Raw genomic sequence first — 13,639 nt, forward strand, 5'->3', positions numbered from 1 at the left:
AAATCAATGGTCTTTCCTCTCCCTTTATGGCGCTCCTGTCTGTCCTGATGACTAAACTTCCTCTCATTGGCTACTGTAATATTCCCTGATTTCTCATCTGCTACTCTACTGCTCAGGGCCCCACCCCTCTGCCACCCTAGTTTAAATCCCCCAACCAGAATATTGGTACCCCTCCTGTTCAGGTGCAATCCATCTCCTTGTACAGGTCATCCCTACCCCAGAGGAGATCCCAATGATCCAAGAACTTGAATCCCTACCCCCTACACCAGCTCCTCAGCCACGCATTCATCTGAGCTATCTTTCTATTTCTATCTTCACTAACATGCGGCACTGGGAGTAATCCAGAGATTACTACCCTTGAGGTCCTGCTTTTTAGGTTCTCTCCTAACTCTTCATTGCACAGAACCTCATCCCTCTTTCTATCTATGTTGTTGGTATCAATATACACCACAACCTTTGGCTGCTCACCTTGAGAATGTTCTGCAGCCGCTCGGAGACATCCTTGGCCCTGGCACCTGGGAGGCAACACACCATCCTGGTGTTTCTTTTATGGTCACAGAATCTCCTGTCTGTCCCCCTAACTATCAAGTCTCCCATCACTGCCAACCTGTCTGACTTCTCCCTTACTCCATCTGTGTGTGGAACCAAAGGAAATGGAAGAGATTGGTAATGAATATTTCTCTTCAGTTTTTTACTGTGGAGAAAATGATGGAGGCTGAGCAAATGGGGGAAATGAGTGGTGATGTCTTGGACCACATACGAATTAGCAGGGATGAGGTACTGGTGGCCTTAAAGTGCATTAAGGTGGATAAATCCCCAGCCTGTGAAATGTTAAAATGAATTTACAGTAAAACTTCATTAATCCAGCATGATTGGTACTTTAATGATGGCTGACTGGCAGATTTCTCGGACTATTGGATATTATTTCAGTTAATACAACATGCTTTTAATTCACGTTTTTTTCAGATGTTACACAGTGGTATATTAATTTTTCAGCCAACCAAGAGAGTGCGGGAAACAGAGCCTTGGTCAGTTTAACATGAGTGCAGGAACCAGGGTCCCGGTGCGTTAATGGGAGTGCAGGAACCAGGGCAATGATGCATTAAAAGGAGCGTGAGTATCAGAGTCCCAGTGTGTTAATGGGAGCACCGGAGTCTGCATTCAGTGAGCTAGACGCCAAACCATCGGATTTCCAAACAATCAGATAATGTTAGGTATATTTCTATAATTAGTCAGCAAATGCTTAAATGTTTGAAATTGCGAATTTATTTTTAAACATTGTCTTTTTATAGAGCAGTGTACTTTTGCTGCCATTCTGTGAATGAATAAAGGAGTGACTGCTTTGATATGCTGCAGGGAATAGAAAATACAGTTTAGTGAGGCTATTGAGCAATGCATTAGCACCCTCTGCCGGTGAATGAAAGACTTGGGGATTGGTTGTTACAACTTGCTGTTCGGAAGAGAGTACAGGCCATCCCCAGGTAACGGGTTCCATTTTTAACAGACGTCCATAATTTGATTTTGTCCATAAGTAGGAAAATACACAAAAATCACTCTTTACAGTAAAGCATACCTCCTCTGTATTGTAATGGATGGCATCAAAAGCACACAAGACTGATAAGAAAGAACAATCACTAAAAGTGGAGAGAGGAAACTATTTCTGCTGTTCATAGGAATGAACATGTATACGTACACCAGACTTTTGAATTTAATATTATGGGAGTGCGTTTGTATGCACAACTGTCCATAGATCAGGTGTTCATAACCCAGGGACAGCCTGCACCATGTGTTTGACTTAAACACTTCAGTATTGCCAATATTGGACACACCTTGGAAGGGACACCTTTAGCTTTGCCCCCATTCCAGACAATCCTAGCTCCGAATGTAGAGTTAGTGTTCACAGGGTGTACATATCTCTGTACCACCATCCAGACCACACCTCTTTATATGGGGAGTGAGGAGCATTCTCTTGACTTGGCAGCAATGGTTCTGTGACGAGTCAAGGCTCGTCAAAGATAAAAGTCCTGAAGGAATCAAGAGGGGATCTCAGCTACACTCTTCACTATCAACAGGTGGACCGCAGATGCTATGTTGCTCAAAAAGGTTCTACTTGTCAACTGATAGGCAGGACATTGAGCTGTTTGTACTTTAATTCAAGCACACCTTCCTCTTTACTCTCTTTATATTCCAATTATATCTAACAGAAACTAGGTCACAAGACTTGGTAACTGCAAGGTGGACTGGTTAGAGGTGAGCATTGGTCAAGGGTGATGTCACAAGAAGGCAGCCAATTTAAAGTTGAAAGTGGGCATCCTATTGGATCCCAAGCTGAGTTTCTGACCATCCTATTAGCAAGTCCATCAGCAAGGTTTTGAAAATTCTATCATGCAGCATAATATATGTGTACATGCAAGCAAGTTTTCTAGATAAACTGATCTCTAACCAAAACTGGAGATTTACCACATGAATCACTAGGTCTGCGATTTTCCTTCAGGGTTCTCTGAACATGTAGTATGCCAATGCAGGAAGGGGCCTGGATATGCTCAGTGGCTACCAATGGCGCTACACGTGTCTGGGTGACACTTCTGTTATGTTTATTAGCTCAGACATGTCCCCTGGAAGTGGGAATTAACTCATACAAACACAGGCCTTTACAAGGCAAGTTTAATGTACATTAAGGAGCTCCAGCCTTTGGAGTCCAGTGTTAGAAATCTTCTTCAGATAGGTGTTCTTCCAGTGGGGGAGAGAATGCTCATCTCCTGGAAAGAGATGCAGTGAGCTTTGTCAAGGTTTATCCCAAACAGATGCCTAACATGGGATTCTGTGAGCTGTACACATACCAAGACAAATATCAGCTGCTGCCCACAGATTGGCATTATAACGATGGCAAACTTCACTCCCAATAATCTGCAGTGATCCTTACAACCCAGAAACACTCAGGAATCAATCTTGCTTTTTCATGTTCTTTTTTAATTCAAACTTTATGGCACTGTAAGACTTAAGGTGACATTATAGGAACAGTCATATTTACCTCTTTAAGACAATGTAAGATGATAGATCACAACTGTGTAATCTATGTATTAGCCTCTGATTGGTAGAAGATGAATAGAACTGTGCCCAGGTGCTAGCCCAGTTTTTGAGCTAGATAAAATACGATATTATAAAATAAACATATTTTCTGAAAATAAAACACATGGAATTGCATGAACTTGTGACTTACAGTCTTGTTTTAAAAGGTACATTGTATGCAAATCCCTCATTTGAATACATGAAAAAATACTTATCATTTTCCCGTACTTAAAATATATAATCTCTCAATTCCTGCCTGGCAAGAATATTTCCATTTCATTGAGCTGGAGTTAGATTTTCTTACACTATAATCAATCCTTCACTGATCACCTATTGAAAATAGGACTGCCACTATCAAGTGGGGAACCTTTCCTTAAAGAGAGGGGAATTGAAGTTACTTGAGAAAATGTGCTCAGTAAGCTTAGTAACTAATAAAATAGTAACCATGTTTCTTATTCAAGGGACTACTGGTTGGTATTTGAGGGTGGCATGTTTAGCTGAAAAAGAATTCGTATCCTAAAAAAGAAAATTGATAGTAATTGTCAAAACCTTGATATTGCAGTGGTCATTTAATTTAGTCAAGTGACAAAAATTGCCTGTAAACTGCTTACTGGTTGGAAGAAACCAATAGAAACTTGTTGGTAGACAACAGGGACACCTTTCTGTTACTTCTGATCATGAGAAACAAAATAAGTGCAATGATTTAAGGAAAATCCAAGTGATAATCTACAGCCCCCAACCCCCACTGAATGTGGTTCTGAACATAATCTCTCATAGACATACAATAATCCAAACATGTACGTATAAATACAAATCAATGGAAAATAAGACACAGAATAGATATTTATATATTTCATGTATAGTTTATGCATACAGCAACATTCAAATGTATTGTCCTATGCTTGTGTTTTAGGTGCTGACAGATACGCCGACTTTTACATGAATATTAAAGACTGTGTAGTTTTACACCTGAAAAGTAAAAGGAAGTTAAAATATCACACAAATATAAAAATATGTTTTGTGTACATGATAGGATGAATTTTGATTTTAAAAAATTATTAAAATGACATCTAAACAAAGACTGCTTAAGGGCAGTTCAAGCTATCATACTAGAGTTTCTGGAAGTGAATCTGCATTGTCTGTGGACAGGAGCTCCCAGATTTGCCATCGCTCCCTTTGCCACTCCACCCAGTCGGGCTCTGTTAAGTTGTTCTTACTGTCTGACTGGTTGGACCAGGTTTCATTCTCGTTGTTGGAGGAAACCAAGTCCTGCTCTTTGGGCTTGGCTGTCGACTGCTCAAGCGGCATCGCCTCCAGTTCTGCTGCCGGAGCTGAGCTTTGCGGAGTCTTTTGAAGTTTTGACAAAGCTTGTTCTTGATGTGCAACAGAGTTACTGGAAGAACTTTGCCTCAGTGCACTGGGGTACGGGGGAGGGGGCCGAGTCTCATTACGATTGATGTCCCCGTGCTTGAAACAGGTCAGCCAATGCTTCTTGTTTAAGAAAGAGGTTTCCGAGGTTCTCTGAAGAATTTCTTCTGCACTTCCTGTGGAATGCTGGTCACGCCTGAGGCACAGTGACTCCAGGCTCAGCTGAATATTTTTCTTCCCTCCTGCCACTTGAGGACTACTGCAGACACGACTCACAGGAGGGTGAGCCCTGCACTCGGGCACCCCTGCAGTTGTATGAGTTCTTCGCACAGGCAGCTTTGTATTGTCCAGAGACAATGTGGAAGAGGCCTGAGGCACAGGCCAGTCCACTGTGAGGTTCCCCTGTGACAGAGAACACTGTCTTTGCTGTAAAGGGGTGCTTTGGTAAATATCACCATACAAACCTAGGGGAAAAAAAGTGGGATTTGAGTTCATATGTCAAACTTCCAATGTCATTGCACCTGAAGAAATTCAGTGCAGAGTTTTAAGGGAAAATTGCACCTGACAAATTCAGCAATATTTGTGCCTTAAGTTTGTTGCATTCTTTCTTCATTTGTGAATAAGGATAAAAACATTCTAATACACTTCAGTTACATGGACAAACTAGAGAAGCCAGGACCGTATTCCAAACAGGGGAGCTTAACGTTCAGAATTACAAAGGGCTTTGACAGTCAATATGGAGAAAATTTCATTGGTAAGAAGGAAAGCAACAGATTAAAGATCAAGAAATACACCTTCAAATGCCATATCTCAATATCTGCATCAGTAGCCTGAAGCCCTATGTCACTGATCTGATAACAATGTCAATCAAACATCCAGGTCTAAGCCTGTCATTCACATGCCTCATCTCACCCTCATTTATTCAGCCATTTTGCAACTCTTGTACTCCCATCTCAGAGCTTGTACACATCGCCGGCTCCATCACCCACATAGAATGGGCAATGCCCATTCACACCCACCCTTCTCCCCTGCAGAACAAGCTGGTTTACAATTCCAGACTACAAGAGCAAACACGGTAAGAAGACAGTGGAGAAGGGGTATGAAAGATTTGGCCATGATTAAAAATGGCCACAACATGTGGCAGGGCTGAATCAACAGGAGAGAACAGGCTGTTGCCTGGAATCGATGGCTGTAGTTATAAGGAGAGATTAGATAGGCTTAGTGTATTCTCACTGGAATGTAGGAGGCAAGATAGGATAGATAGTTATAGAGTCTTTTTCCCAGGGCAGGGGAGCCTAGAAAGACAGAGCACAGGTTTAAAGTAAGAGGGGAGAAATTTAAAGGAGATCTGATGGCTAGGTTTTTCCACACAGAGGGTGATGGCAACCTGGAATGAGTTGCCACAGGAAGGGGCAGAGGCAGATATAATTACAACATTTAAAATGCATTTGGACAGGTACTTGGGTAGAAAAGGTGTAGACAGATACAGGCCTAATGCAGGCAAATATTTAAATGTGTAACACCTAGGTACAGTACTGGTGGGTACAAGTCTGTCAATCTATCACACTGGGGTACAGTCTGTCCCTGTATAAGACTGAGGTAGAGGTCTGATGGGTGCAGGTCTTTCCCTGTATAACACTGGGGTATTAGGGGCACTGGTCTGGCCAGATAAAAACAAATACTGGCATTATATAGTGACAGATCAGTGTCCATTATCTCTGTAACTGCTTCATAATTTCTGATACATGTCCATGTGACACCCAAGGCTAAAGCTGGATATGAACCGTGATCTGGACATAGATTGCACTGTCTTGATCTGGTCTCTAGATTTCTTACCCCTTAGTTCCTGGTCCAGGGCCCAGTTTCAGGTGAATCACAAGACCCTGCTCTAGGAGTAATCTGGGGAGTCGGCGTCAGGTGAGCTGTGAGGAAAATGAGGGCAAGCCGGATGCATCCCTCGAGATGTGACCCATGGGTCAAAAGTTGTGCCCTGTGCTTTTAAGTCAATGGCTCCCTTATCAACTTCTCTCCCAAAAGGTAGGAGACAAATCTTAATCATTCTAGCAAAATCTCTTGAAAAGATCCGGAAATAAAAGCCGTCTCTCTCTCTTTCTCTCTCTGTACACCACAGGGAACTTCTGATTAAATCTATTCTTTTCTGCTCTAATGGAGGTGGTTGAAATCTCTCAAAGCCCTTCTCAGAACCACTGTTTTCAATTTCTGCCAACACCCTGGTGAATCTACAATGTATGACTTCTGTGATTTTTCTGTTGTATCCTTCAAGGTGCAGATATAGGCGACTATATCTGCACATTGCACTCCAATTACTGCCTTGCCAATGCTTTCTTTTAACTCAGAAGAAATTCTTTTTTTTTGCTCCATATCATTATTCATAAAACTCTAATGGAAATCTCCTGCTGTCACATTCCAGGGAATAACATACCCTGGTAGATAAGCAGGTCACATGAATGAACTTGTCTGCATCACTGTCTCTCAGAGCTTCAACTTCTCTCTCTCTTATCCCCCACCCTCCCCACCCCAGCTGCACAAGTTCACAACCCAATGCTGACTTTTCCAGTGACATCCACATCTCATGACTAAATTAAAAAATAATCCGAAAAGTTCAGTCAAGTTAAAGTGCTGGGAATTTTACTGTAGTAAGAGACTTGTAGTTTTTGAGATCCTTGAGCAATCTCGGGATATATCAAAGCCCTCCACAGCCAATGGACTACACTTTAAAAGTACCTCATTGGCTGTGGAGGGCTTTGATATATCCTGAGATTGCTCAAGGTTATCAAAAACTACAAGTCTCTTACTACAGTAAAATTCCCAGCACTTTAACTTGACTGTACTTTTCGGAAACTACTATTGTAATATAGGGAAAGATTGAGGCCAATTTGCACACAACAAGATCCTACAACCAAGTTGCACTTTAGCTATATTGAGAAGAACACTGGGGCAAAACATCCCCTACTCTGATTTGTACCATTGAATCTTCTAAGCCCATCAGAAAATTAATTGTCCCATCCAAAATGCTGTGCCCTGGACAGTGCAGTATGCCCTAAATTATGCATTAGATTCTCAGCCTGGATTACGTGGTTAGGTCTTTGGATGGAACACGAGCTCCCCGTTTTCTGATTCCAAGGCAGGAATCCTATTGCTGAGCTTGGCTGGCATGAGGAATAATATTGGCACCCAGCAATAGAGGGGCATTTAAAAAAAATTGTAGCAGGAGGAAGGCATAGCCCAATAAAAAAAAGGTAACATGCACACGTAACTGAAATATTGCATTGCAGTACGGTTTGTAAGATTCAGAAATGTCATCCAAGCTGCCTCAGCACAGTTTCAATTGTTTGCAACCTCTGTGGGATGATTAATCAGTGTATCCAGAAATGTTTGGACTGTTTTTCTCTCCACAGAGGTACATAAGAAGTCCTGCCAAGCTAGTTGTGCGTGGTTTTATGATTAACTCGTATCTGACAAACATTGTGGAAAATAAAATGTTGCAAGTTTGGAAAATCATACAAGACATTATGGTTTCTTTCAAATGGCATGCAAAATTGTTGTTCCTTAAAAATTCAGTGCTAAAACAATAATGCCAGCGAATTGAAGAAGGCCCAGCTCCTAACTCCCAGAGGGAGCACAAGCCAATCTTTGGTCCACGATGTTGCAGCTCACTGTGAACGCAGCTCAACACAGGAAGCCCAGAATTTAACCTAAGGCCGTAATACTTCAGTCAAAAGATGGAGAATCTTAGAATAATGGCAAAAAACAAACTGCTGGAGGAACTCAGCAGGTCAGGCAGCACCTGTGGATGCAGAGAGATGGTTGAAATTTCAGGTCATGATCAGAAATGTTGACCATACCATTGTCTCCTCACATACTGCCTCACCCACTGAATTTCCCCAGCAGTTTATTTTTGCTCCAGATTATAGCGTCTGCAGTGTCTTGTGTCTCCAACCATTGAATGATATAGTAAAGGAGGTGATTTTCCCCATCATGTGTTTATGAAAGAGCTACTCAATTGGACCCATTTGCAATAGCTGAGAACTGGATCAACACTTAAAAATTGTCTTTCTCATCTTAGTTAGGTTCATTACTTTTCCTCTTAATATATTTTCCAATTTGGTTGCCATTGATTCAGATTTGACCTTAATTGAAACAGGATGGTCCTGTGGAAATTTATCATACTTCCATTGCATCAAGTCACTGTAGTAATAGCATGCCATCGTTGTTAGAGAAATAAAAACAAAATTCTGGAAATACTCAGGCAAGGCAGCATCTGTGGAACGAGAAATAGAATTAACATTTCAGTTTGACAGCTCCTAATCAGAACTGGAAAAGTGAGAAAACACTAGTTTTAAGTTGAAGAGAGGATGTGGGAAGAGGTGGATAGGAGAAAGGGAATAACTTCTGACAGCGTGAGGGCATAATTGCCATGGTTGACAGGTTAATGAGGATAGAGAGAGAGAAAGATAAAAACAGACCAGAGCATTTGCAAAGAACTGAAACCAAAGGAACACTGTTGGAAATGCCCAGCAGATCTGACAGTATCTGTGGACAGAGGAAAAAAAACTGGAGTTAATATTATGGATGGGTAAATTTAGAGCAGAACCAGCCACTTCTAATACAAACAGAGAAAGTAAGTTCTCTGAAATTTTTTGAGTTTGATATTGAAACCCAGAAGCTGAAATGTTTTTAGGACTGAGATGGACTGCTGAAAATCTAATTATACACTCCCACTGTCTCATTACCCCTGGCTACAGAGATATGATGGTGAATGCCAGCAGTAGAGATGCTGAACTGAGCAAAAGAATTAGGGACCAAAATCCACTACTTGCTTTTCCCATTCATATTCCCAATTTCCCATTTTCCCCCTATCAGCCTGTAACATAATGAATGCTGAATCTCTTCACCAAATCTGCCTGATTGTCCATGAATGCCACATTCAAAGCAGCCAGTATCTCCCAAACTGTATCGGTAGCGAGCAGCACAGCCCAGCCCAGCCATGTTTGCATGGGAGTGGCTATTGAAAGCATGGGAAAGTTAAATTGTCTGACTTCATGGGATGTCATGGCCTTCAAATCTTATCTCCCAAATTTGCCTTGATGATGCAAAGGAGGATACTGAGGTAATCTTCATTAAAAATGGACTTGTCAGCATGATACTTTGGCTAATGGTCACAACAACAGCTTTCCAGTAGACTGATTTCAGGTTTACATTGCTACTCTTTGTGTCATTATACATCATCCTTGGCTTCAAGTAATTTGGACCTTACTTGGCTCAATTTATTAACTACACAGTTTTCACTTTAATAATTACAAATGCGCTGTTGTCAGAACTAAAGAAATTTGTCATGTTCCCTTTGACACTCACCAACTTTTATCGATGCACCATAGAAAGCATCCTATCTGGATGCATCACTGCTTGGTATATCAACTGCTCTGCCCGGGACCACAAGAAACTGCAGAGAGTTGTGGATACAGCCCAGCGCATCACAGAAACCATGGACTCTGTCTATACCTCTCGCTGCCTTGGTGAAGCAGCCAACATAATCAAAGACCCCACACACCCGGGTCATTCTCTCTTCTCCCCTCTCCCATCAGGCAGAAGATACAGGAGCCTGAGGGCACATACCACCAGGCTCAAGGACAGCTTCTATCCCATTGTGGTAAGACTATTGAACGATTCCCGTATACGATGAGATGGACTCTTGATCTCACAATCTACCTTGTTATGACCTTGCACCTTATTGTCTACCTGCAATGCACTTCCCTGTAGCTGTTACACTTTACTCTGTATTCTGTTATTGCTTTTAACCTGTACTACCTCAATGCACTGTGTAATGAATTGATCTGTATGAACGGTATGCAAGACAAGATTTTCATTGTACTTTGGTACAAGTGACAATAATAAATCAATACCAATACTGCGTGTATGTCTAATAACTGCTTTTTCATCTTGTCTGATGGCTTAGATATTCCTCAAGACAATCAATCAGTGCAACAGTTCCATGAGCTGCAATTCAGTACCATGACAAAATGGAAGAAGCCAGCACTGTGCTAAATTCAAAGACAACCTGTTCAATTTTGCTGCAATCTCTGAAGTCTTGATTATTGCAGAAAGTTTCAAAGAGTGGGAACTGCACATATCGTATAAACCTTACCTTTCTCAGGCCATGAAATTGGAGAGCTGTCCCTAGATTTGGATTTCAAGTGTCCAACTAAAGCATATTGTTCAGGAACTTTATAAAGTTTCTCAGAACCAGGGCTGAGATCATCTGGCCTTTGTACTAACAGCCTGTCTGTGAGTACTGGAGAATTATTGTCATAGGGTGAGACTTCTCCACTTGACATCTTGTTGGAGTCAGTCGATGAATGTCTTCCTCCCAAAGTATAGGAGACCTCTGTCCTCGTCAGATCTGGACTCCTGTTAAAGATAATCACAGCTGATTATTAAAATGCATTCACCCATGTGTCACATGCTCACTACAAAAGTTCAAAACACGCTCCAGTAAAATTCCAATAAATTGGCACACTCAAGACATCGGTGGTCTTGGACTAGCAGATTTTCAGGACTATGTCATTCCCATTAATAAATAGACACATTTTTGATTCACTTTAAGAAAAAAAGATGTTGCACAGTTCTTTGCTAAATTTTCCAGTGAATCCTTAGGTTTCGAGGCAGTATGAAAACAAGGGTCCCGGTCAGTTTCAAGGAAACACAAGAAACATCACCCAGTGAGTTAGCTGCCAAACCACTGGGGTTTGAGGATAATCAGATAGTGGATGATTAGAGTTTTAGAGTGCTTAAATACACAGCAAACCAAGTTATCAACCGTGATTCAGTGGCTGGACTCTTGCCTCTTAGTCAGAAGTTTGGGAGTTCAGTTCTGTTTCAGGAAATAATCCAGGCTGATATTTCACTCCAGTACAAAAGAAGCATAAAACCTAGGCCCCTCCTGCCCTCTTTAGCAGGATGCAAAGGTTATATGATGCTGCTCACAGCGTTTTTCCCACTATGTTGTTAGGTGCGGAGTTGCAGGTTTTGATCCAGTAATAATGCAGGAATGGCATACATTTCCAGCTCAGGACAGTGTTCGAGGGGGTGCTGAATGTGGTGGTGTTCACATGCCCTGGTCCCTCTTGATGGTAGAGTTCACAGGTTTAGGAGGTGCTGTTGGAGTAGCCTAGGCAAGTAACTACAGTGCATTATGTAAATGGTACCCACTGCAGCCACTGTGCACTCATGGTGGTGGAGAGAATTAATGTTTCAGGCAGTAGATACGATGCCAATCAAATAGACTGCTATTGGCCTGTTTGATTCAATTTTGTGCCTGTCTTGAACTGATTGGTATACTTGAATAAATATTTTTTTTACTTCATTTATTTAGGTTCCATTCCAGAATTAACCAATAGGATTAAAGTATTTGTCAGCTCCTGCAAAGGGTTGCACTGATTATGAGTCTGGATAGTGTCCGGTAATCAACAACACAATAGAATTCCCCAATTCAGTTCAAATTCTCACCAAATTGTCAAATTTATTTTTTTAGACCACAGAAAGGGGAAAGGAAAATAAAAATCTCAGTTTTATGAGGAGGTAAATCTCTGTTGTTGGACTTAACCAGGAGAACAAGTGTCCACTGTATAACTGGTAATTACTAATAATTTCAACAAAACCTGCTGCTCTATCCTTAGCTGCCTCCTTCATAACCCTAGGGTCGCACCCACTCTGAAGTGGCACAGCAAACCACTCAGTTATATGAAAAGTCACCAGCCAGAGCCCAAGGCCAGTAAATGTTGGGCTGGTCAGTGAGGTCCATATCCTGAAAATATTTTTAATCCACAAAGATGATGCTGACATATTCTCGAGAGGGGTTGTAGCTCAGTGGTAGCCTTCTGGTTGGACACGTGCCTATATTTCACAGGTTCAAGCACATTATCTATTTCGGCCATATCCTTGGCTTCACCAATAGAGGGCAGGCGAGCTTTCATCAGTGCTCCAGCCAATATACATATTCTTCCCTCAATCAACATCATTAAAGGGAGTCACAGAGTTATACAGCACGGAAACAGGCCCTTCAGCCCAACTCGTCCATGCCGACCAAGATGCCTAACTGAGCTAGTCTCATTTGCCTATGTTTGGCCCATATCCTCTAAAACCTTTCCTACCCATGTACCTGTCTAAATGTTCTTAAACATTGTAACTGTACTCCTCAATAGCTTCCTCTGGTAGGTCTTTACATATACCTACCACCATCTTTGTGAAAAAGTTTCCCCTCAGGTCCCTTTTAAGTCCTTCCCCTCTCACCTTAAATGTATGCCCTCTGGTTTTAGACTCCCTTATCCTGGGAAAATGACTGTGCCCATTGACCTTATCTATGCCCCTCACAATTTTATATACCTGTATAAGGTTACCCCTCTGCCTCCTTCGCTCCAGGGAAGAGAACCAGCTTTATTCAGCCTCTCCTTATAACTCAAGCCCTTCAGTCCTGGTAACATCCTCGTGATCTTTCTAGCTTAAATCTGATGATACGATTATTATCTCACTGCTAGGTATTATATTAGCCACAGCATATCCTACTTTACAACAGCGATCACAATTCCATAAGTGCTTCGTTGTTTTTATACTTAAAAGTTCATGTATGAAATTAAAAAAATATGCTTTATATCTGCATATGTGTCTAATGCAGTCTTCATCTTATCAGCCAAAATGAAGATGATTTTAGGTTTTTAAAATCACCCATAAGTTGTAGATCATAGTGTTTGCATCAGAGCAGATGCTAGCAGACATTTTCATTTTATAAATTGAGACTTCGCCTGATATCTTCTTAAGAGCACTATATAGGTTGATTACTGCTACCTTGATTGTGCACTCTCACATTTAGCTTACTGATGCCTAGCGCAGGTAGCACAGAAGGATATGTATTAGCCAAGAATGGGAGATAACTCGCAATGAGAACTACTCACGATGACTGTGAAGCTTTCCTCCGCAGCAAGTAGTCAACAACGTCTGGATCTGTCTCTAATAAGCTCATCAGCACCTCGTTCTGTAGCTCCGGGGGAACCTGAGATACAATGCAAATCATGCTATAGACTGAATGATCTGAATTCATCATGAAACACTGCACATTTCCACCACATAAGGAATGTATAATTACACTTCCTTTCTTTGTACTCATGTCACTGGACAAGCATTTGCA

General features: G+C 41.5%; 1 protein-coding gene across 4 annotated transcripts in view; it reads right to left on the bottom strand.

Moving 5' to 3' along the window:
* Positions 1 to 2,958: 2,958 nt before the first annotated feature.
* Positions 2,959 to 13,639, bottom strand: part of LOC127569850 (rho GTPase-activating protein 6-like) — a 439,093-nt gene continuing 428,412 nt past the window's right edge. For all 4 annotated transcript variants that reach the window (XM_052014827.1, XM_052014828.1, XM_052014830.1 and 1 more), the window contains exons 10-12: positions 13,407 to 13,504; positions 10,604 to 10,866; positions 2,959 to 4,901 (exon numbers count right to left, since the gene is read on the bottom strand). In XM_052014827.1, coding sequence (XP_051870787.1) covers positions 4,174 to 4,901; positions 10,604 to 10,866; positions 13,407 to 13,504 — 1,089 coding nt within the window. In that variant the 3' untranslated portion in view covers positions 2,959 to 4,173. The remainder of the gene's footprint in view (positions 4,902 to 10,603; positions 10,867 to 13,406; positions 13,505 to 13,639) is intronic.

Source organism: Pristis pectinata, chromosome 4 (genome assembly GCF_009764475.1).
Source record: "Pristis pectinata isolate sPriPec2 chromosome 4, sPriPec2.1.pri, whole genome shotgun sequence".
Lineage (NCBI taxonomy): Eukaryota > Metazoa > Chordata > Chondrichthyes > Rhinopristiformes > Pristidae > Pristis > Pristis pectinata.